General features: G+C 43.7%; 1 protein-coding gene across 2 annotated transcripts; it reads right to left on the bottom strand.

Moving 5' to 3' along the window:
• Positions 1–454: 454 nt before the first annotated feature.
• Positions 455–27,747, bottom strand: pals1b (protein associated with LIN7 1, MAGUK p55 family member b). Of its 2 annotated transcripts, none has more exons than XM_079526599.1 (14): positions 27,499–27,747; positions 22,570–23,074; positions 18,048–18,259; positions 15,627–15,704; positions 13,699–13,827; positions 11,639–11,800; positions 10,719–10,796; positions 10,390–10,573; positions 8,331–8,399; positions 8,087–8,158; positions 4,989–5,147; positions 3,494–3,696; positions 2,413–2,523; positions 455–2,215 (listed from the first exon to the last, which is right to left on the bottom strand). In XM_079526599.1, the coding sequence occupies exons 2-14, from the start codon at positions 22,934–22,936 to the stop codon at positions 2,039–2,041; spliced, it is 2,001 nt and encodes a 666-aa protein (XP_079382725.1). In that variant the 5' UTR covers positions 22,937–23,074; positions 27,499–27,747; the 3' UTR covers positions 455–2,038. The 2 variants fall into 2 exon arrangements, with proteins under 2 accessions (XP_079382725.1, XP_079382726.1); XM_079526600.1 differs by having other exon boundaries at positions 22,570–23,069.
• Between the last annotated feature and the right edge of the window lie 145 nt (positions 27,748–27,892).

Below are 27,892 nucleotides of genomic sequence, written 5' to 3'. Positions count from 1 at the left end.
CAAAGTCCGCAACTAACCTTATACAGCTGTGACCAATTAAAAGCATTGCGTCACACATTATGTGCAATTTAGAAAACGAGTGCTTCCAAACTCCAATTCTCCATGCTGCTCAATGTTTTGCCACTCAGATGAGGGGGTGTGAAACATTTGACTATGGATTTTGGTTAATAATAAAAAAATAAATCCCAAATAAGTACATAATACACAATATGTAGTTTTGTGCTTTTAACATGTAGATCGCCGGCGCCACTTGGCTTGGCTCCAGAGCTTCGGCCCGAATTTCAATTGCATAATTTGTACACAATATTAAACAGAGCTACCGGTATATAGACTACCAGTGCCATTGCTCAATGGCAATTCAAATGATTATAAACCAACATTTGGACTATTTGGACGTACAAAAAACAATGTTATCGCAACTACCAGTAGGCAACACATCAACAATTAGAGGAGATTTGGAGGCATTAAGTAATTTATTAGTATTATCATTGTTTGCCTGAATTGTGCATAATAGATGATGACTAGGATACCAGTAAAGAAACAACAGTTTGGTTAAGTTCTACAAAATGACAGGAGGTCCGGCCCACAGAACCAAGACACAGTACAGCTAGTTATACTGCTATTAGGCAGACAACTAATAAACAGACCAACGACTTTGAGGTATGTTATTACAATATAAATATAATAGCAACATAACATAATACTGAAATTGGTAGTGTGGAAAACCACAGAATGTTCCATCTTTCTTTGGAGTCTCTGGATGAAAACATTGTATTTCCTTGTAACACAAGGCAATGGTTAATTAATTTGTTTGGAAATCAGAGCACATCCCTGTTTATTTCATTCTCAGGAATATCATAATATATACATAGATATAACATAGATAGATACACCATCCCGCATGAACATCATTGACGTGTCTTACGAACAACAAAAGTGTTTCAATAAAATACTTAAACCCTTTTGTCTAGAAAATGTATATTTACAATTATAAATAACTATAAAGATTAGGATGGAAATTAGGATGTCTATAATTAGTTTCTGATAAATTGTGGTTGATAGAACAATGAGGAAAATAAAACAAGACACAGGCATACAGCAACAAAATAAAGTTAAGATAATGTCCCTGCAAAACCTTTTAGGGGTCACCTCCTCTGAAAGTGAAGAGCGACTCCTCATTTTGTGCAAGTTAACCTCTTTGATGATCCAGTGATGAATGACCATCACCTGTCAACCTGTCCTTTAGCTCTAACATAGCCAGGAGGTGGGGACCCACTGTGGCTCGGTGTCCAGCTTCTCAATGAGCCTCCGCAGATGTTTAGCTCTAACATAGCCAGGAGGTGGGGACCCACTGTGGCTCAGTGTTTAGCTCTAACATAGCCAGGAGGTGGGGACCCACTGTGGCTCGATGTTTAGCTCTAACATAGCCAGGAGGTGGGGACCCACTGTGGCTCGGTGTTTAGCTCTAACATAACCAGGAGGTGGGGACCCACTGTGGCTCTAACATAGCCAGGAGGTGGGGACCCACTGTGGTTCGGTGTCCAGCTCTAACATAGCCAGGAGGTGGGGACCCACTGTGGCTCGGTGTTTAGCTCTAACATAGCCAGGAGGTGGGGACCCACTGTGGCTCGGTGTCCAGCTTCTCAATGAGCCTCCGCAAATCGATGTTTAGCTCTAACATAGCCAGGAGGTGGGGACCCACTGTGGCTCGGTGTTTAGCTCTAACATAGCCAGGAGGTGGGGACCCACTGTGGCTCGGTGTTTAGCTCTAACATAGCCAGGAGGTGGGGACCCACTGTGGCTCGATGTTTAGCTCTAACATAGCCAGGAGGTGGGGACCCACTGTTGCTCGGTGTTTAGCTCTAACATAGCCAGGAGGTGGGGACCCACTGTGGCTCGATGTTTAGCTCTAACATAGCCAGGAGGTGGGGACCCACTGTGGCTCGATGTTTAGCTCTAACATAGCCAGGAGGTGGGGACCCACTGTGGCTCGGTGTTTAGCTCTAACATAGCCAGGAGGTGGGGACCCACTGTGGCTCTAACATAGCCAGGAGGTGGGGACCCATTGTGGCTCGGTGTCCAGCTTCTCAATGAGCCTCCGCAGATCGTGGAAGGCTGTGTCCGGGTCCATGTTCACAATGGCGCCGTCAAACAGATGGCCAAAGTTCTGCTCCATCTCGCGGGCCTTCTCGATGACGTCCTTCAGCTCCTCCGGCTGTGCGGGAGTGGTGAGCAGGGTGAGACACAGCCAAACAATTTCTGGGATTAATATACTGTTATTATTAGAAACAGGACAATAAAGTCAAACTGTGTTTGACCTTCCTACTGTCATACATGTATGTTTATGATGCATACTTATATACAAGATAAAGAAATCGAGAATCAATATGTTTACAGTGCAGAATAGGTTACCTTTGGTGTTTTACCCTCCTGGGCCAGCAGAGTGCGCAGTCGTTCCTGTGAAGGAGGAGCTATGAAGATGACATATGGCTTGAGGTTGGAGGACCTCAACACCCGCAGCGACTAACAAGAAGAACAGAGAGAGAGAGGGAGAGAGAGAGAGAGAGAGAGAGAGAGAGAGAGAGAGCGAGAGAGATGCATATGAATTTAAAGTAAATAAATTAGAGAAGGAATATGATGCTGTGCTTTCATGGATATCATAAAGTAATATCAGCTATGAATGATTTGTAAAACTCAAAGTATCATTATTGTGTCTGGCAACAACTCATCTGTCCTGAGAGTACAGTAAGTGGACATAATATTACATAATAACATGAAATGGTGAAATGAATAAAGAAAATGATGTATACAATAGTTTTGAGAATCAATTACGCTAAATGTTGAGATAAAATACAGTTCACATTCATGCTTGAAATGGCCTTTATCACACTGTAAAATAAATATCCACTCTAATAAAGAAATGCCTTGAGTTTGAAAATGCAGTTCTGAATAAAAGTGACATCTTGAAAACGTCTGAAAATATATCCCTGAAAACGACTGCAAAAGTAAAAATTTTCTCTAGTCTCTATTAGAGGGTTAGGTCATGAAGTCTTCCGTTAACGACGTAAGAGTTAGGTTTAGAATCAAGCTACGGTGAACATTGGGGTTTCTCACTTTCCTGGTTTGACCACAAAAATACCAACCGTGCAGAAACACAGCCCAGTCCCTACCTCTGTGTGCAGGCACAGCAGACAGAAACACAGCCCAGTCCCTACCTCTGTGTGCAGGCACAGCAGACAGAAACACAGCCCAGTCCCTACCTCTGTGTGCAGGCACAGCAGACAGATGTCCCTACCAGTCCCTACCTCTGTGTGCAGGCACAGCAGACAGAAACACAGCCCAGTCCCTACCTCTGTGTGCAGGCACAGCAGACAGAAACACAGCCCAGTCCCTACCTCTGTGTGCAGGCACAGCAGACAGAAACACAGAAACACAGCCCAGTCCCTACCTCTGTGTGCAGGCACAGCAGACAGAAACACAGCCCAGTCCCTACCTCTGTGTGCAGGCACAGCAGACAGATGCGTCCCGAGTTGACGACATGGCGGACCGAGTCGGTACTGGTGCCATACAGGTTCTTCTCATAGTCCCCCGACTCAATGAACTTCCCCGCGGCCAGGTCCGTTTCAAAGGCAGAGCGGCTCACGAAATGATAGTCCCGGCTGTTGCGCTCATGTATCCTTGGATTCCTGGTGGTGTCTGTAGGTGTTACAAGAACAACAATAGTGAGTGGGGGACACGGAACTGGCAGTCGATGACACCATTATATAGTTATAATGGTCTGCTATATTAGTACCGGTATGTCACTTTGTAACCTGGGTTACATCTTCTGATAGTTGTACTTGAATGTTGACATGAAATAATAATCCTGTTTAGTGTTTCATTAGCGCAAGCGTGACAAAAATGCAGCTTGTGACGCCGCTGATAAACGATAAACACATGTGGAAGGGCTACGATACGTATACCAAGGATTCGCCAGGGATGTCACCGTTATGCAACACGGAAGTAGCACAGACTCTAAGTGGTTTATAACCCACAGTGGCATCACTGAGATACTTCCTCACCCACAACACCAGAGGGAGTGCAACAAACCATGTACAACCCAGATTCGGCACAAACAAGGGACTAAATTATTTTCGCTCCTATGCCACCAAAATGTGGAACGCCCTACCAACAGTCATTAAGACATGCGAATCCCTTGACTCGTTCAAAACCGCTCTCAAAGGGCACCTACGGATGGCTGCAATTCGAAACTGGCCCCCGTAAAATCTGAAACCCCCCCCACCGCCCCCCCCCCCCCCTTTTCCCTCACTGTATGTTTCTTTTCCCTTTTTACCTCTATTATGATGAATTCCTGTTCTGTCCCTTGTCTATATAGAAGTGTCTTTGTACGTCTCTAAATGTTTTTGATGAATTGAACATGGTGGACCCTATTGGAAACAAGTGTAATGCTTAATTGGGTCGTCTGTAATTCTGCAAACTGTTAATAAATATTTCAATCAATCAATCAATGCACTGACTCAACTTTTCTCACCGTTTGGAAAATCCACATGGTTATAGATCGACAGTGCTGGGAAACTGAATTCCGAGCAACCATCTTGCGTACCGGCGGTGGTAGCCTACAGGTAAAGTTACAAGCCAGTCGCGCGAGTATTAAGTGCTATGCCATTACAAATGAGACTATAATGAAAACGGTTGCACACCAGGCATTACCAGCACTTTCACTGCCAAGGAGGCCATGTGAAAATGGTCTCTCCCATTTACAACAATTGTGTTTGCCGGTACTGTCGTGAAAACATCATTTCAGCGCTTTGGTTGCATAGACTGTATGACTGACACATTTGAAAACTGTGTGAGTCAATAGTCTGTCTCGAGAGACAGTACTTAACCCCTTACAGTACTGTTCCTGACAAGCAACAAGGCAATCTCGCATGGTAAAACAATACTGTTTACTACTCTCCATGCCTGGCTTTAACGCCACGTTGACTTACGTGGCACAGCGCCAGCAAACTTCTCCGGTTCAATGGACAGCAGCCTTCGCCGTAGATCATCCTGTCCGCCGTTCGGAGGACCAATCAGAGCAATGGGGCGCTTGCGATTGGCCGGCTGGTGGTAAAGGGCCATCTCCTCATAGGTCAGGATGTCATCATCTGAGAAGAGAATTGGGGAAGCTGTTTAAGATGTGATTACAGCAGTGGTTCCTAAACAGGGTGCCAAAGCACAAGGGAAAAGTCCAGACCATGCCTTTTTTGGATTTTGTGACAACCACACATTATGATTGCAAGTTATGAATTATATTTGAAAACTGTACTATATCAGTACTTTGTGCACACTTATTTCCCAATAAAGAGGCAACGTCTATACACAAGAAATATTTAACCACTTTCAACCTGGTGTCCTTATTTTGACCTAGGTCATTATAGGCAAATATTTTAAATGTAAGACATTTTTTCCACACAAAAAATAGCTAAAATAGCAGATGAAGCTCACAACGCATCACATGCATACAGTGCGTATCGCCTTGGGCACAAGGTTTGAAAACCACTGCACAGATCAGGAACATGAATAAGGCTGACCACAGCCTTATTCAGAACATGGTGATCAGCTCTATGTAAAGGTAACATAAGAAGAAAAAGAAGAAGGGGTTTATATAATTAAACAGGGGAGAACAAGACAAGAGGCAGACAGGCAACATCAGCTTCCAACATCTCAGCTGGCTATTATGTTGTATACGGTATTAGTCAACATTTTGTTTTTGTTGCGATACATTTTATGATTGATTCTACTGGTAATGGGCTGTAGTCCTCAATTATTGATAGCAAATTTGTGTAGACTTTTCAGCTTTATTATAATTGTTCATGATTTATTTATAGGATTTTCTGGTTTTATAAGCAGCTGCTATATTCTTGGAGGGGTTTCCTAGTGTGTGAGTGTGTGAGTGTGTGCGTGCGTGCGTGCGTGCATGCGTGCGTGCGTGCGTGTGTGTGTGTGCGTGCGTGCGTGATCTTCCTCTTTTCATTATAAAGAGATGTTCTGCTGAGTGTGCCTGACATTTTCCAGCGATGCCCTGCTTCACATCAGTACAAACACACACATTCACCCCTGGGAGCTTCCCTGTACATTTGATGTATTTTACTGTTGGCCACTGAGCAGCTCCACTAGAGCTGTGCTGTGCGCGGCTGCGCGCGAGCGTGTGCACATGCATGTGTACACACACACACACACAGTCCACACACACGAGTGCATACGTGTGTATGTGTGCAAGAGAGAGATAAATAGGAGAGAGAACCAGTAATGCAACAGGTTCTATCAAGCTATAGACTCATGCTGGCCACCTGTTTGTGCCTCCTGGCTCCTGTGATGCTGCAAGTGAGAATGGGGCTAATGTGACTTGTGGCACACCATGTGTGGGAAGAATGAATGCTGTGAGAGTGACATGGTTTACTAACAACCGCAGTGTTGGGGGGGGGGGGGGGTTCTCAACTCAGAATCACTGACAGATAAGGTGTCAGCGTGCAGACATAGATTTAGCCTTAATCTACCCAGGGTGGGGCTGTACTGAGCATGCATGATGCACCAAAATCTCCATTCACACACACAGCTGTTGACTGCTGTTCATTCACCTTTACCGAGAGCAGCACCTGTATAACCAGTCTTCTACTCAGAAGGGGTGCATTCATCCAAACTGCAATATGTTGCACCAGGAATATTTATGGCATAACTTAGCTAGTAGTAGAATTATACTTTTGTTCATAAAGTAATGTTACATAAATTAACAATGAACAACACTGGTTATATGCAGTGCAATACTAATGCTAACCTGTGTCACAAAGCCACGTCACAAACAAGCCACAGCCGACATGCAAACTCCGAAAATATTCTCCCAGGCACTTGACACAAGTTGTGAACGAAGGGGCTGAAAAGAGGCAACCCACACGCAGTCCGTCTCCCAAATTCTCATCTTACTACAACTAGAATAATTTCCCCTCCTGGACTGAGTCCAAAGGTCATTAAAAGCAAAGCCATCACTCAGGGAACCACCTGTTTATTATGAAAGTATGCTAAACTCAAGTCCGGGACGAGAAGCTACGTAAGCCGGCCATCCAAGGCCTCTCTCTCATACATAAGAAAGAAGCTATTGACTTTCTCTAACAACACTGCTGCTGTGAAGAAGAGCAGCCCTGCATTTGGGGAGATGAAAAAGAAGCTGAAATTACTCTACAGAGGCCACACACCACTGATTTTCTCTGTACAGTACACGTTTGTTTTTGTTCATCTTCCCCAGGCAGTCCTGTGCATGTTCATCCAGAGGCAAAAGGAGCCGATTGGTGCAGCTAACCTGCTGCAGGGGTTTCATTATAGGTCTCACTGACTAGTCACCAAAGGTTTGTGTTTTAGTGTGAATGCATGCACCTCTTTTCACGGCGGTGTTCCTCCTCCTTTCCGACGGTTTTCTGTGTGTTTCCAGGCTTGTGGTTCTAGGCCTGTAGGTGGGTAGCCTATTCTTCGGCTTAGCTCCATAGCTTAGCTTCCCCCTTCCCCCATTTATGTTATTATTTCAGTTTTGTTTCTTGGACATGACCAATACTATTCCCATGTCTATTGGATATACCCAGCCTTTCAATCAGTATTTTTTTTAATCTGTGTGTTCAATCTGTGTTTTTTCCTTTTGTTGTTTACAATTTACCTTTTCTATTGACTGATATGATAATTTTGTTACACGTTTCCTCTTTGACATTGCCGTTTTGGGCCTGTGAATTCTGACTGTGAATATCCCAGTTATTCTAATCTAATGTGACGTTTATTTACATACATTTTGTGTCGAAACCCTTCCCGACAGCAGGCCAGGCCCCCTTGACTAACCCGTAGAAGTGACAAGTGTAGCAAAATGAACGCCATCCCTGTCCGTCTTCCCTCCCACAAACATGGCCAATTGTGCTGGAGGCATCACAGAGAATTCAAACCACTAGTCTCTGTGGTTTACCCCTGCGCTACCCGAGCAGCCTCTAACACCTTCTGTATCCACTCGGCTAGACTGCTACAACCACCGTCATCACAGCCAGAGAAAGGGAAGAAGACGACATCTTACCCATATTTCTGTTGAAGCTATAGGATGTCCTCTTCTTGTGTTTCTTGTTCTTTTTTACTTGCCAAAGCTTCCCTGAGGAGTGACAAATGGGGGGGAAATTATTTGGCTTTAAAAGTGAGGATTATGATTTCACTTTGTAAAGACACTCTAGTCACTGTGACAGGTGCATGTGGAATGCGAAACATTCATGAACTTGAACATATGTATGTATTTGTTTGTGTATGATGCGAGCACAAGTTTTAACCTTGCTGCTCCCGACTCCTGTCTGTCAAGGTATTCTTCAAGGTTTCTCTCTGCTGCTGGAAGCTCTTCCCTATGAAAAAGAAAAAAATCGACAAAGAGAGGCTGATCAGTGAAGAGAACACTTCCTACACAGTTTGTGATATCCATGTTTATCTGCATTGCCATTGGTGGGTCTATACATTTGAGTGACAGCAGCGGTACAGCTGGTGCTAGCAGATTAAAAATCCTAATGAAAAGGGACAACCTACACTAAGAACATTGGTTAAATATGTCTGTCATTACAGCGGAATATTGCTGTCAACCCACATCAAGAAGGCCTCATCCACTACAACACTTCTGCTAGTGATGGACTAAACACTGAGATGAGAGAGAGAGTAGAGGTAGACTAAGACAGGCAACATTGAGCACGATTGTAGTTGTGTAATTATTTATTTCTGTTGTTTCTGTCTGAAACAGAAAGCGTCACCACATCCAGTCATAGTTAGATTGTGCTCAATCTATTGTGCTTAATCAATCAAACAATACCAAAGGCCTTTGGTATTGTTCTGACTGATTATTACCATAATTTTGGAGCAGATTGCCCAAACTGTAATAAGCACTTTTGGTACCAAAAGTTTTTTTTTAATTCTTACAAATGAAAAATTGCAAAATCTTAAATGTATAAAAATATTTAAAACATTTAAAAATGTTTAAAAAAAATGTAAACAGTCTGTAACAAGCTAAATACCAGCACGTTTTAAACTTTGTTGTAATCTTGCTTGTTGTGGTGGTTATTCAATTTCTTTTATATCACTCTGTGGGGTTTGAAAGTTACCTGCCCTGTTGTTAATGTCAGTCACATGACGTGACGACTATGATATGATCATATACTGATTACTATCACCTGATGAAGGCCGTTCAGGAGTGGAAAGAATCTACGACATGTTGTAGTCACTGGTTTGTAGTCCACAAAACCAGAAACAGTATTACTACTTGCAATAGCCTCGACAACCTTACAGGTATATGCAAAGACTAAACTTATGGAATTTAGATAGCATATTAAGTAGACATAGCATTCTATAGTGTATACTCATATTTTCATTGTATAGATAATGTTAGGTTCTTCTAATGTTCTAAGGTTCTTCTTAGCTTGCTCATGTTCCTTGATGACTATTTCTATGTATTACCATGTGTTGTAATGCTTACCATGCTTACTGTAAATCGCTCTGGCTTAAGAGCGTCTGATAAATGCCTAAACTGAAAATTGTGATATATTGTTATGTGAATAAATCCTGCATCATCATTTTAGGGCCTACCCAATAAAACCCATGATGCGGCGTAGTTTAGCTTATAGGAATAGTTTATTCGGTTTATCCATTCTATTCCAACTCGTAGCGACTGGCGAGACTAAACGAGCAATTATACTCGATTCAGTATTTAAAAAAACGGAACCCTTCAACTTGAACAGTGTTTTTAAGGAGGCTTTTATGTATTGTAAAAAAAAAAAAAACACGCACACAAATACAAACTTATGCAAGTATCGTCGAATTCTGTCTATGATCATTTTGTGCATGTTACAAGGTTCACCTTAGATCGTTACTGAATGACATCTTGAGCACCTTACACCACAAATATAACTGTTGAACATAAATGTAAATAAATGAACATACACACAGCTGCATAAATATGTATCCATTTGTGTCAATGAAGGCTTAGGTAATTTATAGAATTTAACCCATTTTGGGCGGGAACCCCTTTTGGTGTTTCAAGCATTCTGTTATACTTTAGCTATTGAAAAATAGCAGATCTACAAGCTCATAGCGCGCCACCGAGTGGCGCGCTATGAACTTGTAGATCTGCTATTTTTGAAAAATCGTAAAAATGCGGCACAAATCTTTGAATAGCTATATATTCTTTCAGAGCGAACGTTTTATTTATTTCGATGGGTTAAATAGATTTCATAGTTTCAGGATATACTAGTGGGCTCACTGGCTGTAGACAAACGGGGTATAACCTGTCCTTGTAATACAATGAGCCATGATGCATGCTGTACATACAATGGCCATGGGTCTAACCGTTACCTGGAATGAGTCCAGCAAGGGGTTGGTTGTCCTCATCCCCGTCCCTGTAGGCCTGCCACCAGCTGGGGTCATCCTGGCTGATGACATGGAGGATGTCTCCCTTCTGGAAGGACAGGCCGAGCTCCCGGCAGGGCACGAAGGGGTCATCCGAGGGGTCATAGTCGAAGTAGGCTCTGACATGCATCTGACGACAGAGAGGGTTAATAGACAGTGTCACGGTCGGCCATCGCATGTATGCAGACACACGCACACGCACACACACACACACACGCACACGCACACGCACACGCACACGCACACACACACACCCCCCATTAAGAGAGACTTACCACAGTCTGTCTGTGAGGGGGAGCTTTAGTCTGAGAGCTGGGGATGAGGACGAAGGTGAGTGTGCCGTGCATTTGTTGCTGCGGAGGAGAGGGTGTGACATGAACCGTCAGTGGAACACTCATAGTTTTAACTGGGACCATCTCATAATTACGGTATTGTATCGTACGGTACAACGGTATTGTATCGTATGGTACAACACAGTACAACGGTATTGTATCGTATGGTACAACACAGTACAACGGTATTGTATCATATGGTACAACACAGTACAACGGTATTGTATCGTATGGTACAACACAGTACAACGGTATTGTATCGTATGGTACAACACAGTACAACGTCAGGGATGACATTATTTCCATTTCCAATTGCGATTAGTCTACGCTCACTTCTAGGGTGGTAAATCTAAAGCCGAGTTTTTGCAACATTTCATTGCAATTGAGCGTCGCAGTCCCGCCCCCTTTCATGACGACGACAGGCCCAGGAAATAATTCCCCATGCATTTTTCCCATAGACATTTCAAAAAGTATTTATTTAAAGATCTGTAAGCCTCGAACAAAGCCAACACGGATTGTGACAAATCATGACAACAAATAATTACAAAGAAGAACAACAACAACAACAACAACAAAAAGTGCCCTTTTCTTCTTCTTTCTAATTATTTGTTCGGCCCCCAAAAATTGTGTTTGTTGTCATGATTTGTCACGATCCGAGTAGGCTTTGTTCGAGACTTACAGATCTTTAAATGAATACTTTTTGGGAAAAATGCGTGGGGAATAATTTCCTGGGCCTGTGGTCGTCATGAAAGGGGGCGGGACTGCGACGCTCTATTACTTTACTCTGTAGTAGATCATTGTTTGTAACTTGGCTTTACAGGTTCTTCTAACATCTTTGTCGTCATTTTGGGAGTTTCTCTCACCAGTAGATCGTGGACGTCGTTGACGTGTTTCCCACGGACGGGAATGCCGTTGATCTCCAGGATCTCGTCTCCCTCGCTGAGGAGGCCGCTTCGCTCGGCCACCCCGCCTTTCACCACCCGGCTCACCACCACACTATCCACGTCATTACGCACTGTGGCACCCTGAGACAGACAGACAGACAGACAGACAGACAGACAGACAGACAGACAGACAGACAGACAGACAGACAGACAGACAGACAGACAGACAGACAGACAGACAGACAGACAGACAGACAGACAGACAGACAGACAGACACCTTTATTTATGTCTACATAAAGGAGAGCATTCAAAGGACACAAATATTATAGGTGCAGCAAGGTTACATTCACAAAATCATGGTATGTGTCTTTGTGATACAATGAGCATGTCACTCAGTACTCTGATGTTCGTGATCAAGCACATAGTCCATAGACGTTGCAAATGCATGTCAAATCTGCACCTACTACATTAACGATGGTGCCTTCACCTCCGTGCTGCCGTTCACGCATGCTGACAACAGGATGCTATGTGTATGTGGAACTGGCTGTGGTGACTTGTCAGTCATACTGGTAACAGTGCAGACAGAACATAGCCTTGTGAAAAGCCTCTTGCCTGGAATTAAGTTCAGGATTTATGTATTTGTACTTACGTTGTTCCTGCTTAGTTCTGCCTGTCTACGTGTATTTGTACATGCAGTGCTTCTCAGTGTAATTGATATACGGTTATTAGCAAGACACTTTTAAAGACACATTCAAAGGACAACATATCGCTCAGACACGCCTAATGGACCAACTGAAGATGTCATATAAAGTGGGAAATTAAACCTTCACAAAAATATGTTCAGTGGCTGATTTGAATTGACTTTGAACACGTTTTAAATGAGACGGCTATAAACCCTCGCATCCATCTTTGACATTCATACATTTCGCCCATTTAGCCAGTGATGAACACTGTGGGTCTGGGTCACAACAGAGACACCTGTTGGGTCGCAGAATTGTGCACAGCATACTAGCATTTCTTTATGTAGATTCGACAAGAAAGCTTTGGTGTTGATTCTGAGAGAGGAAGAGGTACCAGGCTCTCAACATCAACGTCACCTCGCTCGGTGGTAATCAAAAAATACCTTTGAAGCCTGATCCTTTTGTTACTACATGGTGTAAACCAGTGGTTCCCAAACTTGTTCATGTCAAGGACCCCCAAATTGACACTCATTAGCCCACAGACCCCATTTGAAAGGATATGCCAGGGACCTCTATAAGAGAAGATTTTTAAGGCTCTAGCAGTGATTCTCAACCCGTGTAATGTCAAGGGCCTCCAGTTTCACATGCATAAGTCTACCAACCCCCCATTTAATGGCATTTCTATCTCTGAGACCCCAATTTATATTGTAAAATCAATGTTAACTCTGAGAGTGTAGAAATGGCATTTGGTTCTATTTGTACACTCTCAGAGTTACAGACCAATAAGGGTCCATTTGGTTTACAAACTATCATTTAGCTGGGGACCCCCTGGAACTCCCTCGGGGACCCCTGGGGGTCCCCAGACCCCACTTTAGGAACCGCTAGTGTAAACCACGGCCTCGTATGGCTTATTGCTTTCATCTACTCTTGGTCGCACACTGAAAACAGCAAATCAACGAGCACACAACGTGTCGTGATGCTACTCCTTGTGCGTACAGTTGGGTCAACTTGGGTGCCACCGATATTGTCCCTTATCATTTGACCCATTTAGGCCTGACCTCAAAACTTTTAAAAATCCTTCTAAATCCTGAAAAAATCCTTCTAAATTTTCACGATTTTTCAAAAATAGCAGACCTACAAGCTCGTAGCGCGCCACTCGGTGGCGCGCTATGAGCTTGTAGATCTGCTATTTTTCAATAGCTAAATTATAACATAATGTTTAAAACACCAAAAGGGGTTTTGCGCAGATCACGCAAACCTCAGCAAAAAGAAAAGGACAATATCGATGGCCTCCAACTGTACGTATGTGCCAAGTATGAGTCGAGCATAACGGTGAGAGGCTGACGCGGTTCTCGTACCAGTGGAGTGTCACGGGTCTTCTCCAGCCGCACCAGTTTGACCGTCTCTCCCTGGTACTGGTTCACGCTCTCTGCAGCATCCGTCTCTTTCTCCTGCACTGCCACATTGTCATGAGCCTGAATGAGGGCCTGTCACATAAAGCACACACACGCGCACACACACACACACACACACACGCACACGCACACGCACACGCACACGCACACGCACACGCACACGCACACACACACACACACACACACGAAGAAGAAAAGTTTAATTTAATTAATCCAGAACACAAGCTATTGCCGTTTCAAGAGAACTTTAAATTACAGCAATTTGTTGAGTGATAATACTGTGTATCAAATACTATTTTATTCCAAGGTAATCAATGTCGTACTGCCCGCACAATGCTAAATCCTAACAGTGGTTAGGATGCAAGATAGGGCCCAACATGTCTCTCCTCCCTTTGCTTAAACTTGCACCTGTTACACCCCAGCCATCAGCCAGAAATAACGCAAAGATTACTCCTTCACTTCATTTAATGTGACAAGCATGGCATACCCCGCAATTAATAACCGTCGGGCCAAATTAGTCTATCCTGCAGCGAGAGAGCAGCCTCAGCTAAGCTTCGGTGTACACGCAATCCATCTTAATCTCTGCTGTATTTAGGAGTCAGGTTCTGCAGCAATCAATCATCAAAACACCTTCTGCTTCCTCTCGCTGGCAGCAGACTCTTGACCCCCCCCCCCCTCCCAATCCAAGAGAAAGGGGGGGGGAGAAGAGGAGGGAGGTCAATTAAAAACTTCTATCACTCTCAAACTCAGTATCTCAGTCCCCCACTAGTTTGTCCATGTGGTCGTGTATCTGTATGCTATGGGAGTTGGTCACTACAAGGCCAGGCTCCATGCAGGAATCAAAGGGCTAATCTGCTCCCTCACTTGCGCTCACATCGCCAGGCTAATTGGATCCGACTCTGCGCAGGAGGTTAGAGGGCCGACCAGGGATTGGAAGTTCACATGGTCACATGGTGTGACACACCAGACCCTTGGGGTCACTTCACTGTCAGAGCCTTCCATGTTAAATCACTCTAGTGGGCACTGCCGGAGCCGTACACCGGGCCCTTTTCTCACCTACCGGGCTGAGGATGACAGGGATGTTGTCTTGATCCCCTGACATGTGTTTTGACAAGTCACTAATTAAGGCAAACAAGGACCGGGAATTGTAGAGCTGGTGGTGGCAGGTATAATTTCTGACAACACTGACCATGAGTCTCTCTAGACATGACAAGTACGTTCAGACTACAGATGACAAAGCTGCATATTGTCTTGTAATGTCATGTGAAGCCACTGCACAGTAATGCCACGAGCGAGATTTCACTGTTAAAATAAAATGTTCAAATACAGATGTGTGCGTGGATTCATTCCATTATTCGATGACAGTAGCACAGTTGTGGAATTTCACATAAAACAAAACCAAAATATCCTTTCATCGCCCGCAAGATTCATCCCCAGGATGTTTAACCGTTCACATACTGTAGGGAACATGACATTTAAATTTGTAGTTAGTGGAAACTAGAAAGGACCCAAGAGAATCCAGTTATGTCAGCTGTGCCAACAGCAGTCACGGCCAGAGTAAGCCTAGAGGTCAAAGCTAATCCATGATGAGAGAACTCTATGACCCAGCACATACCAAGCTGTCCAAACAAATGGATACTTTGTTTTGGAACGCATTTGCACACTTTTCTTTTGTGTTCTAGAATGATCTCATTTGCTATTATTTAACACAACTGGAAGGGATCACAACTTTCCCCCGAGTTCATCAGTCTATTTTAATATTCAGTGCCAAAAAAAACCCACAATTAAATACATTTAGCTATAATTTGTGTGACGGTAAAGTTTCACAACCGTGACGGTCCTAATTGTGGTTGTGGAGTCTGACAGCTGACCTGGAGATGTGGCTTGGTGAGGAGGGCTTTGAGCTCCAAGCCATCCTTCTGTTGGCTGGATTGGAGAATGCTCTGCACCTGGGAGGACAAACAGACACGCACCGTTAGGAGGGGAGCACAGTATGGTGTCACTAGAGCAGCATTATTCTTTGTATGCTATGTTCTTTGTATGCGTTTGTGTCACTATTTGCTTACTAGTGATGTATAAAATATTAAATTTACTGTAAAACCGGCTCTTGGTCTTTTTTGTGTAGCAGCAGCAAGATCTCCAAAAACAAATCACACCCGTGTGAAGTGAGCTCTTATCATTATACATCATCATACATCATCTCATCAACAACGGAATTTAAGTGATTGGTTAGCCGATTTGCTCGTCTACATACGACATACATTTTCATTGTCAATGGTATTTAATGTTTATGTTGCCACAAATTTACGTCATATTTGGCAGACATAATTTCTCCTTTCATTGTCAATGGCAAATACATGAGACTATATACAGACAAAAGCTGTATATAGGAGGTGCTAGCACCCCTCAAAAATAGATAAATCCGCAAATCCCCAAATACAGTATGGAGTACACTGATGTCATCAATGACATCATAAGGCTTCTATGATGTCCTATAAACTGGCCTGGACTCCATATTTGGGCAAGCCTCACACGGAATCCCATATATATATGGCATAGGCATAAAAGGCATAAAAGTGACAAACCGGTATAACCAGGTTGAGCATGTGCACGCACGCACGCACGCATGCACGAAATCCACGTGTGGAAACACTGTTTTTGTTTTTGAAACCCTCCACCATATTTATTATAATTTTTATGAACATTCATTAGTTGTGACTCTTTAGCACAGGGACTCCTTTTTTTAATATAATGGGCTTAATTTCTTCACCCTCGCTCTCTCCCTCTCTCTCCTTCCACTCGTCTGGCATGTGCGCAGCTTAGCTCATCCACCCTAATCAAAGCTCTCACTAACGAGGTGACGCACCTGCCCCCACTCCTACCACTTTGCGTCACCGGCACGGCGCCGCTACCGGCATGGTACCGGTAGGCCCATGCTGCTGTAAAACCCTCTAGGGTTGCTTTTTCTGTCCGCAGTACATCCCCGGCCCTCCTCCCTGCAGCATGCCATTGTGGCCTGGCTGCCAGCGCTGGGGCTGCTGGGAGATTAGCTGGCCCCGTGGGCCAATCGCAAGTGTCCAGCGGCACAGCCACTTAGGTTACACACACACACACACACACACACACACACACACACACACACACACACAGCAGCTCAAGATATTATGCCTCGTTAAGCGCTTCGGAAGCTGTGCCCGGTGGGTGAGCGTACATACTGTACATAACGACTTGATGGAGGAAGGCCCTGCATCTTGGGTACAGCCGCCCTCCCTGTACTGTCATCGTTAAAGAATAGCATTTGTGTAGCAGTGCTGCTTGCTGTCCCTTGAATGAACTCCGTAGAGCTCAAAACAGTCTTTTCATCATCACCGCCAGGCTGACTCTTAACACATCTCACCATCATCAGCAGAAATCACAACGCGCCGCTCGGACTACAACGAAAAAGCCTGTATCACACACTCTTTTCCCGTGAACACATCTCAAAAGTTGACAGTAATCCTAACAAAGGGCGTATTGTGGGAGCAGTGAGCAGTCTGTCAGAGAGACATGCAGTCAGTTGAGAGAACAACGCCTCGCTGCTCAACAGGGGTAGAGACTATGACAGGCTGGGTGTTTGTTTGAACACACAGAAACTCTGGGAGCCACTGAGAGGGGATACGATTCAATTACAGCCGTTTTGATTCGGTAGAGAATGACTAGCTTGTGCCTTTTTCTCTCAAAGGGGACTCAGGTGTGGCAGATGAACACAGACTCTGATGTGATGAACACTGGGATGGTTTCCCGCTCCCTTGTCACTCTCTGAGCTCGGGTCCCAGACGATAAGCACCGTCAGCTGTTATTCAGAGGGTAGACGGCAGCCGCTGGGAGGCCGAAGGCATATCGTCAATGTGTCATAGGGTTGGGCGATATGACGTCAAATCAGTATTTGATGATTATTTTTAAACGTTTGCCTTGATTACGATTGATAAATGATTATTTGAAAAGAAACCTAGTGAAAATAACATATCTCCAAGCTCACAATCTGAGTTTGTAGATCAGTTATTATCACCATTTCTGATCAAATACAGTTTTAAATGGTCTATTCGAATAGTTATTAGTAGTCAATGTTTCCATGTCAATTTGTTGATATATAAGAAACAAAAAAGAGATTATTAAAAAAAACTGCTCGATATGGGCAAGATTAAGTATAACTCATTATAACTCATAACTCAAGAGCTATTGGGGTCCTTGAAATAAAAAAACAAAAACCAAACACAGTGCCATACTGTGTGCCTGGGCAGTGAGGGTCATACCTCCTGGCACAGGTCCTGTGCCTGGGCAGTGAGGGGCGATCCGGGTCCAGCGCCGCGGCTCATCTGCTGGGACACGGCGTTGTGGACGGCATAGGCGCTCTGGAAGTCCTCCCTGTTGAGCAGCTGCAGCACCAGCTCGGCATCCTGCTGGCTCTGGGCGTCCAACAGACAGCGCTGCACCGACTGCAAGGCCTGCAGCAAGTCTTCCAGCTCTGTGGGACGCAGAGACCATACAAAAACAATGACCACTTCAACCCCAAGCCCAACATTCATCATCTATAAGGTTTGCCGGTGTAGAAGCAAACAAGAGCACAGATCCAAGTACAGTTGCAACTCAGTTCCATTTCACAATATTTTTCATGTCAAGGACCCCCAAATGAATATGTATTTACCGTAGCCCCAAAGGGAAAGGTTTTGTACCAGGGACCCCCAGAAGAGAAGATTTATGTCAAACAAATGTACAAGCTCGCAGTGCGGCACAAAGTGACATGATGTGAGCTTGTACATCTGATATTTTGTTATTGAATAGCCAACATATAAAATAGATAACGTGGTTAAAATAACAACGTGTTCCGGCCGGGGAAACTCCCCCCTGCCAGGTGAAAAGAAGCAGCTTGGACTCCTCATGCATAGAAGGAAGCATGAGGTCAGTCCGCTGTTTCCCCCCCCCCCCCCCCAGCTTGGCAGAGGAAGTGTAGCGCCCAGGATTACATTAGATAATTGACACTGGAAAAAACAAAAAATTTAAAAAAAGATTGCGATGCCATGTTAACTACTCATTGGAGAGCCCCTGGAACCCCCCAAGGACCCCCAGCGATCCCCGGACCCCACTTTGAGAGACAATGGTATAGAGAGGGTTGAAATGTTTAAGATAGAGGTGGTGGTGGTGCAGAGATGGGGTGGGGGTGGGGGCATTAACATTTGGGGAGATTAATATGTATGCTGAATGAAAAGGACAGATGGTGCTTTGACACTAGCCATGATGCAACTCGGTTTCCGAGGTTTCTGATAATAAAGACGCCATTTGGGCAATATAGCAACAATACGCATGATGATCAAAAAAGCCATTAACTAAATAATGAAAACATATTTCCACCAAAGAAATCATGGTAATTAATAAACATTATAATATTCCACAAAATAATCAAGATTATAATTTATTCATGTTCAATTATCTGTTGAATTGGTAGAATGACATTACCATATTGTTATTATGGTTGTTTATATTATAACCTTCACTGATAGTACTTAAATAATACAATATGATATGACATGTTTTGTATCTTGCAAGAGCCAAGATGTCTACGCTCGGCCTGATGGCAATTGTTTTGGTACAGTCTGTCTCGTTATATTTTTTTCTCCCTGGAAATAAAACGTCTGGGTTTCCGAGGCTAGTCTCGTTATGGTTCAGCTTGTCCTTGTAGCAGCTAGTATACAGTAACTATGGTCTGATCCCTGTGTGCCTTGGCAGAACTACTGTACCACCGACCTGACTGTCATTATACTTCATGTACAGTATATTAAAGCATATCCATCACCACCTTGAAGATCGTCTCCGACCCCTCTTGCCTCATCAATTACTGATTGATCACGGATTCCAGGACAGCCACTTGAATGTATTGTAATTTGTTACTGTATGCCCTTGATGTAGCTTGAACGAAACATTTTGTAATCTCAATGAGAATACAAAGTTGAACTGGAAAAAGTGCTCCTCAGAGGCAGAGCACAGATCTCCGCCAGTTCAGGCAGGTTATTGTGGGCAAGCAATGTTCGGGATGAAATATGAAAAATCGGACCGTTCCGTCTTGATCACTTGACTATAGAGATTATGTCTACCGATTTGCGTGATGTTTGGACAGAATTTGCCGGTGTAATATAAAAAGATGTGCTATGCAAAAATCGGTGCCACAGTATAACAGGACAATGTGAAAAGGGTGGCATTTCTTCCTCAGTCTAGTAGGAATGTGCATGAAATGTTTTGCGGCAATCAGATGCTGCGTTTATGATTTGAGGAATTTTGTTGAATAGCACCTTGTGGTGCTATTAAAGGGAGATGTGAAGAATGCAGGGCATTGTTTTTTCTTGGCCTCTTTAGGTAGGGGAAAATTTCACACAGATTGGGCCAACAGTGCCGCAGACCGACGGTGACAGACATATGGACAGATGGACACACACACGGACGCATGGACAGGGTGCAAAACGTAGTCTGAGTCACGCCTTCGGCCTGGCGTAGACATTAACAACACGAATGATACGGCTAAAACGTTGGTGGCCGAGGGTCGTTGTTTACAGTAGTTCTCCATGCCAAACTCATACCAACTCAATTAGTCACCAATAAAGTTGGTGGGAGGTCGCTTAGTTTTCCATGCTGATCTCATAAACTCAATTAGTCACTATTCGAGTTGGTGGGAGGACGTTTAGTTCTCCATGCAACTCAATTACTCACTATTTTACATTACATCCACACACATCTGCCTGTGATTTGCCATGGCAAGACAATCCTTTGACGTGACTCACGCCATTGAACGATGTGTGTGCTTAAAAAGGAGTAGGTCACCCAAAGAATGACTTATTTTCTATTAAAACGTAACCTGTTGTTCCTTGGCTTGGGTTAATTACACACCCCATGAAGTCTTGAATTCATGAAGATTTTGTTTGTTTTGTAGTTCACCCCAAAAAAGGAAATTGTTGCATTCCTATAATCCAGGGTTTTCAACCAGTGGTCCGGGGACCACCAGTGGTCCTTGAGGAGGTTCCAGGTGGTCCCCAGCTAAATGATGGAGCAGTAAAATTATTGTTAAACATCTGAATTACTTAATTTATAAGATGTCTACACAATTACAGAATGTAGTATAATTATTTTGCCTGTTATCTCTCCTATCTTACCAACATCAATACAGCATGGAATTGTGGACAAAATCATATCCAACAACAACAAACTATTCTTTAGTTTTGGGTCTGAGAGGCTAAATGTCATCAAATGGTGGTGCGTGGCTCAAATGCCCAATACATAATGGGCCTTGAAAAGGGTTGAAAACACTGCTATAAGCCTAAACCAATAATTTGATGACCGGAGCGGGTCATCAGTCAGTAGGAGACTCAATGTAGACTCTTTGAGTCTCCTACCGGAGGCTCCGCCTGTCATCAAATTATTGGCTTAGGAATGCGACAATTTTCTTTTTTGGGGGTGTACTACTACTCCTTTAAATACCTAATGGTAGGTAGGCTAGAATTCATAAATTAGGGAGGGGATTTTAACAGCTTACACTTAGATTAATGTTATCAGTGACAGACCTCCCAGTGGAGGCGATAAGAGCCTCTGTGAATGAGGGACGTGCTGATCCGTGAGATAGGTTAATCATTTGACCTGCATATGGAACAAGCAGAGTAATTATCGGCCCTCAGTGGCACATATTACAGATTGATATCTGGTGGTCTTGGACGTGTCCATTAACTTGCTATTAGTGGCTAGATAAATGGATGGCCCTTTAAAGAAAAGGACTCAACAACTGCAAGGTTGTGCTCAATCTCTGCTGTAAGGTAGCCAGGTAGTGTGTCCAAAAAGTAACATCACGTAAATATTTTAATTGCGTGTGCATGCTTAAAACTTCTATGATGATACCAGGGCATCCACACACGTCTTCTCAAATAAAACCGCGGGGTGCCTGGGACGTGAGGTATTTTTTATCTATATAAAACGGGAATGCTAAAACAGCCGTTGCTAGGCAGCGCCTTGCTCAGCCTCTCCCGACCTGTTACACGCACCCATTACTTCCTTGTTTACGGCACGACCAAACCCCCTATTTTGTCAGAATCTACGCTGCTGAAGATTGATCAGAACACTGATGTTTTCTTCTAATTTCTGACTTCATCATGCATCTCGGTTACAATATTAACGTGATATGGGTGATATGTAATGTAATGACATTGGAGCATCAATATACACAGTGCCAAATGCTGCTGCTTTCAACTTACAACCTACGGTGCATGAATACAACAGAACACTAAGGGACAATTAACCTTTGTGAAAAAGAAAAAAAAAGAGAAAGAATGAAAGAGTGAGAGAAAGAGAGAATTATAAAATGGTAAGTCAATGGAGTAAAGACAATGTGACTGACGAGTGCAATAGATGCCCCCCTCAAACACACTACTGCCCTCCTCCACTGATGACCTTTGCCCCAGCCCCACAAACAGCCTTTGTTCCTGCTCTTTTGTTTCACAGTTGCTGTTAAAAGTTCCCAACCCTCTCTGTTCCCTCAGTGCCTCCCCTCCTCCTACAAACCCTTTCACCTCTTCCCCTACACCAGAGGTTCAATCATTTTAACCACTTTATCTATTTATACGTTATATATTCATTCATTAGCAGATCGACAAGCTCACTGAACATCACTTCGTGACACACTGAGAGCTTGTAAATCAGCCATGGCACAAAACATTTTCAGGTCCTTGGCACGAAAACGTTTTGAGAACCACTGCGGCCTACGCCTCAGGCTCAGACCCTCTGTCTAATGCTTGTACTCACCTGCTACGGGGTCCTGCTGGGCATCTTTGGTCTTCTCCTTCCCGTCGAAGGTCGGGTTGTCGATGCCCACCTTGGTCGGGTAACTCGGGTTCTGCGCAAGCTTCTTGAGTCTGAGCGACGCATTGGGGTCGATGTCGTGTTTGGCTCTGCCCTCCTCCTCTCTCTTCTTTCTCAGCTCCTCCTGGTAGTGTTGGATCCTCTCCATTTGGGCACCGCAGCTCAGGGGTTTGTTGAAACCGCCGCCGGTGTCATGTTCCTTGTCTCCGGGACAGTCCACAGCACGCTCCATGTGGGGCCTGGCCTCCTGTACAGGGCCCACGGTCGGGTTGCAGGTCTCTGTCACATAGCCATTCATGGACGCGAACATGCCTAATAATGTGTACGTTGGGGACCGTATCTCCCTATGAAAACTGAGCTATGATAACCTGCTGCAGAGAGACTCATCAGTTCAGATGCCATACTTCACAGGATGCTGTTGTTCCATGTCCTCAACCCGTCAACTGTACTGCAAAACAAGTGAATAGAGATTCTGGTTAAAACCAAATGCAACTTTTGACGAGTTTGGTTCAGACATGACATTCATATTTCATATTGATCTTTTTTTTAACCAAATTAACTTGTCCCTCCCTATTTGGGGGGAAAAACAAATGTCTTTCAAAAATAGCCCAAATTGATGATCTAGATTCCACACGTTCACGCATATCATGCAACACATTGAGATTGTAGATTGGCATTCATCATACAACTAAACAAAGTACCATAATGTACGGCTAAAATGGTTAGCCTTGTTTTATTTACAATAAGGCCACGTGATTGAAAACGCTGTAGTGTGCATGCCAGGTGGCTAGGTGATGGTGTGACGGTGACGCGCTACCAAATTGACCAGTCATGCATGTGTAGAACCACTTCCGTTCTACTACCTGTCACAGCCATTTCTAGTTTACATGCGATAGCATGCGCATCGTGAGCCGGCGTGAGCCATGACGTCACACATTTTGCCGTTTCCTATGCGCGTATTGCCTGAATACATGGAGACGTGAGGCAAAGCGTTTTCAAAGATTTCTACTCTGGATAAAAACAAATTGCCGTTTTCAACCCCCCAAAAAACATTGCCGTCAAAGTGGAAGGCACATCTAATATTTTATTTTCCCGTTTTCTCTAGAGACCGTTGTCGTCTAAACAGGGCCTCAGTCTACTTATCACCATTGTACACATGCACAGTCTTTGTATGTTATCTTGTATGTTTTGCACTGCAGCTTTAAAGTCCTTGACTCCAAGACAAAGTTCTCCTATGGGAGACAAATAAAAATGAACCTTGAACCTTATACCTACTCTTAGATGGAAGAAAAAGTTTATTTCAAGTTTATTTAAACACTGACGTTTCGGTCCCTCTGGACCCGTCCCTCATCAAGAATAGCCTTGTTCCCAGCCTTACTCCTCTGCAAAGAGTAAAGCCTGGTCGTAACCTAAGGCATAGTGTGTCTAGCCAGAAGCGGGGCTTCCAGTGTGTGGATTCCCCTGGAAGTTGTCATTTTTCCACTTCCACCAAATTACATCACTTTGTCTAGTCTTTACAAAAATGCTACCATCATGATCTTATATACGTGGTTACTCCACCCCTTCTGTGTTCGCAGGTGAGACAATCACACTCTCCTGTAGAGTGTCTCTCAGTGATTGTCTGTGACCTACAGATTGTCTGTGACCTACAGATTGTCTGTGACCTACAGATTGTGTGACTAATCACCCTAACCAGACAATTCCACACATCAAAATGATTATGTGACATCATGATGAGTAGTAGTACACACCACAATGTCAACATAACACACTATGTGTGTTATGATTATCATCATTGCTTTCGGGAAGAAACCTACTGTCTCATATCATATTTAACGTTTTTGCTATTTTACAAAAGCTCCATTACAACTAAGGGGAAATGATAGAAATTACCCAATAGCAACACATTTGTATTACTTAAAAACATGGCATCTCATATTTCAGGTTCCAGGGTATTGAGAGAGGTGGTAACATTGATGACATTCTTAACCCATTTTGGGCGGGACCCCTTTTGGTGTTAGCATTATGTTAAAATAGCAGATCTACAAGCTCGTAGCGCGCCACTCGGTGGCGCGCTATGAGCTTGTAGATCTGCTATTTTTCAATAGCTAAAGCATAACATAATGCTAACACCAAAAGGGGTTCCCGCCCAAAATGGGTTAAGAATGTCATCAATGTTACCACCTCTCTCAATACCCTGGAACCTGAAATATGAGATGCCATGTTTTTAAGTAATAAAAATGTGTTGCTATCGGGTAATTTCTATCATTTCCCCTTAGTTGTAATGGAGCTTTTGTGTCCCACTTATTTTTCACATCACACCAGTTTTAACCTTGATAACATACTCTATGATATTCAATGCCAAACATCTATCTGAATCAGTTCATTCATTAGTCGTATGCTATTGCTAACCCAACTGGCAGCCTGGGCCCAGTGGTAGAGTTAGGCTATCCAATTTCCCCAATCTTATTGTCGCCACTGTCTTTCTTCTGTCACACCAAGAAAAAGGCTGAAATGTTGTTAGATCACTGATTGAAATTGCCTTTCATACATGGAATTCACTATTGATGAATGTGAATTCATCCTGCTAAAATACTGTATATCTCATCTATCACCACAATAAAGCCTAACAAACATGTAATTGTCTCTCACCCACAATCCCTTATGTTCAGACTCATCCAGGCCTTTGTCCCTAAATAGCCATGAATCATGATGTCAACTTCAACAATTGCTTCATCCTGAGTCTTCAACAATTGACATGTACGTGCATTCTGGAAGCCATTAACCCAACTAGAGAGTAGAGATGTAGCCTACGAGGGTGTGGATTGCAGTGGATTACAATCTATTTTAAGGATGCTACTCGTATTAATCTGGATTAGCAAAACCAGTGTTATGACTAAGATGTTCACGCTAGATTATAGGTCAATACAATGTGAAAAATGTTGCTTCAGAAATGCACAACAAGAGAAAAAGGGTGAAGTGACATGTTCTGTGCAGGCGGAAATGCTAGAGGGATGTTTGGATGTTATAAACTATGGTAATATATCAGCCATTTAACGTGAATCTCTCTTTCCCTGGTCTGTCTGCGTCTCTGCGTGAGCTGAAATACTTCACAGACAGACACGATAATTTTTGTTCGAAACCAAAGTGTCATGCAGAAAAATAAAATCACAATTTTAAACTGACTTCAACCTGCCAGCCAGAGTGATGCACTCAAGATCAAATGTGCCACTAGTTGTCCACATAATAGCACGTACGTAGATCCCCCCCACCCCCCTTCTCACTACCTCCCGCAATAGCTAATTAGGTCTGGCAGGTCTATCCCCGGCAGCACAGCCCCTGGTCCAAGGCTCCAAGCCCCCTACAGTAGTGTTTAGCTCCGTTTAGAGTGGCTGGTGCATGGCTGACAAACAGCAGAGACAGACAGCCAGTGGGCCATCTGTTCATGTGGGCTTAATTAGGCCTGAGATCTGCACAGCTCTACGTGGGCTCAGTGGCAGCCACACAGCACAGCCAGGGACAGATCTACCTGAGCACAATGAAGATGAATGGAGACATGGCGTACGTGGTACAATAATGAAGGTGTGCGTGTGTGCGTGTGCGTGTGTGTCACACACACACACACACACACACACACACACACACACACACACACACACACACACACACACACACACACACACACACACACACACACACACACAGTTCAAATCTCATCATGGGAATTTTAAACATGTGTACTACTATTTTTTAATATTATCTCAATTTGCCCAGTTACTCTCAAGCTGTCCCATTAGTACACCAGCTGTCCATGTTAAAACATGCTACAGTTTTTAGAATTTGCTACACATTTGCTGGCTGATTGACAAAGAAGTACTTGGTCCCAATGGTCCGAGACCGAGAGAGGAACATGGGGTACAAATTAATTAAGTGTTTCCTCTGGGGAAACCAATCTGGAAGAACACATTTTGGGTGTGGATTAAACCCTCCTCTTCACTGCAGCACTGCCATTGATTGATTGTTTGTTTGATTGAAGAATTTATTAACAGTTTGCAGAATTACAGTACATTTCAAGCACAAACTCAATACAAAGGCTGTTAACTGTGAGTGGACGACCCAATTAAGCATTACACTTGTTTCCAATAGGGTCCACCATGTTCAAATCATCAAAACATTTAGAGACGTACAAATAGACACTTCTATAGACAGAACAGGAATTCATCATAAAGGAGGTAAAAAGGGAAAAGAAATATATACAGTGAGGGGGGGCGGGGGGGGGAAACAACAACAACAACAACCACAACACACACAGGCAGCAACACTTCTGTTGTTGAGTCTACATTATAGTGTTGCTCCATCTTTGGTGGTGTAGCTGAGCCACAGTTATAAACACCTGCTGTTGCATCAGATATAATTAAATAAATGTACGTCAAGAGGGTGAAATCAGAAACTGTCCTCATTCGTTAAGTCGACCCAGTTAGAGTTATAGCTGCTGGTTTTACAGCCCAGGGTCAGACAGACTTCAATGGCAGAGTTGTTTCAGCAGAACATAACTCCAGACAGTCAGAAAAGACTAGGCCTATCACTGATGTGATCTGATGCTCTACTACTGTAGAGTCAGAGGAACAATGCAACCCATTCACTGTTAGGAGATGAAGAGTATCAACACGCAGCAGCAGCAGGTTTAGCCTGTTTAACTTTGGACCATTTCATTTGGTCCTGCACTAAGAAAGTGATCCAGCTGCATTCCTAGCATGATAACCGATAAGGCACAGCCAAACTACTTTGTTTACTAAAACAAACAAGTTACTGCGTACTTAGCCATTATAGCCAAGACGTCGGACGGGCAGACCTAGCAGAGCACATACTCACCGCTCAAAGGGAGCTGACTGGCGTTGGAGAAGTAGCAGGCATTCTTCTTCCTGTGTTTTCCGATGTTTCTTTTTGTGTTTTTTTTATTTTATTTTCACCAGCAGAAGAATGGTAGCATAATACCGCTACCTCTCTCTCTCCCCCCTCTCTCGACTCTCACATGACCGACCGTGTGGTTTAGCCTCTTCTTTGAGTTGGTAGAGAGGGACCGTCGGTACAGCTCAAACCATTGCGGTAAACTGCGCCTGGAGTTTGAGTCATCTCCTTGGCAACTCTGTGGCTCCACAGCGCCACAGCATACAATAGTGGTCAGCTGGAGTATTTATTTATAATAATACACTCTTGATTGACGTGACCCCACTGAAATACAGTCCTTCACATTCACAACACATCG

The sequence above is a fragment of the Electrona antarctica genome (genome assembly GCF_951216825.1).
Source record: "Electrona antarctica genome assembly, chromosome: 17".
NCBI lineage: Eukaryota > Metazoa > Chordata > Actinopteri > Myctophiformes > Myctophidae > Electrona > Electrona antarctica.
The sequence above is the reverse complement of the archived record's forward strand: the minus strand, read 5'-3'. Positions and strand labels throughout refer to the sequence as shown.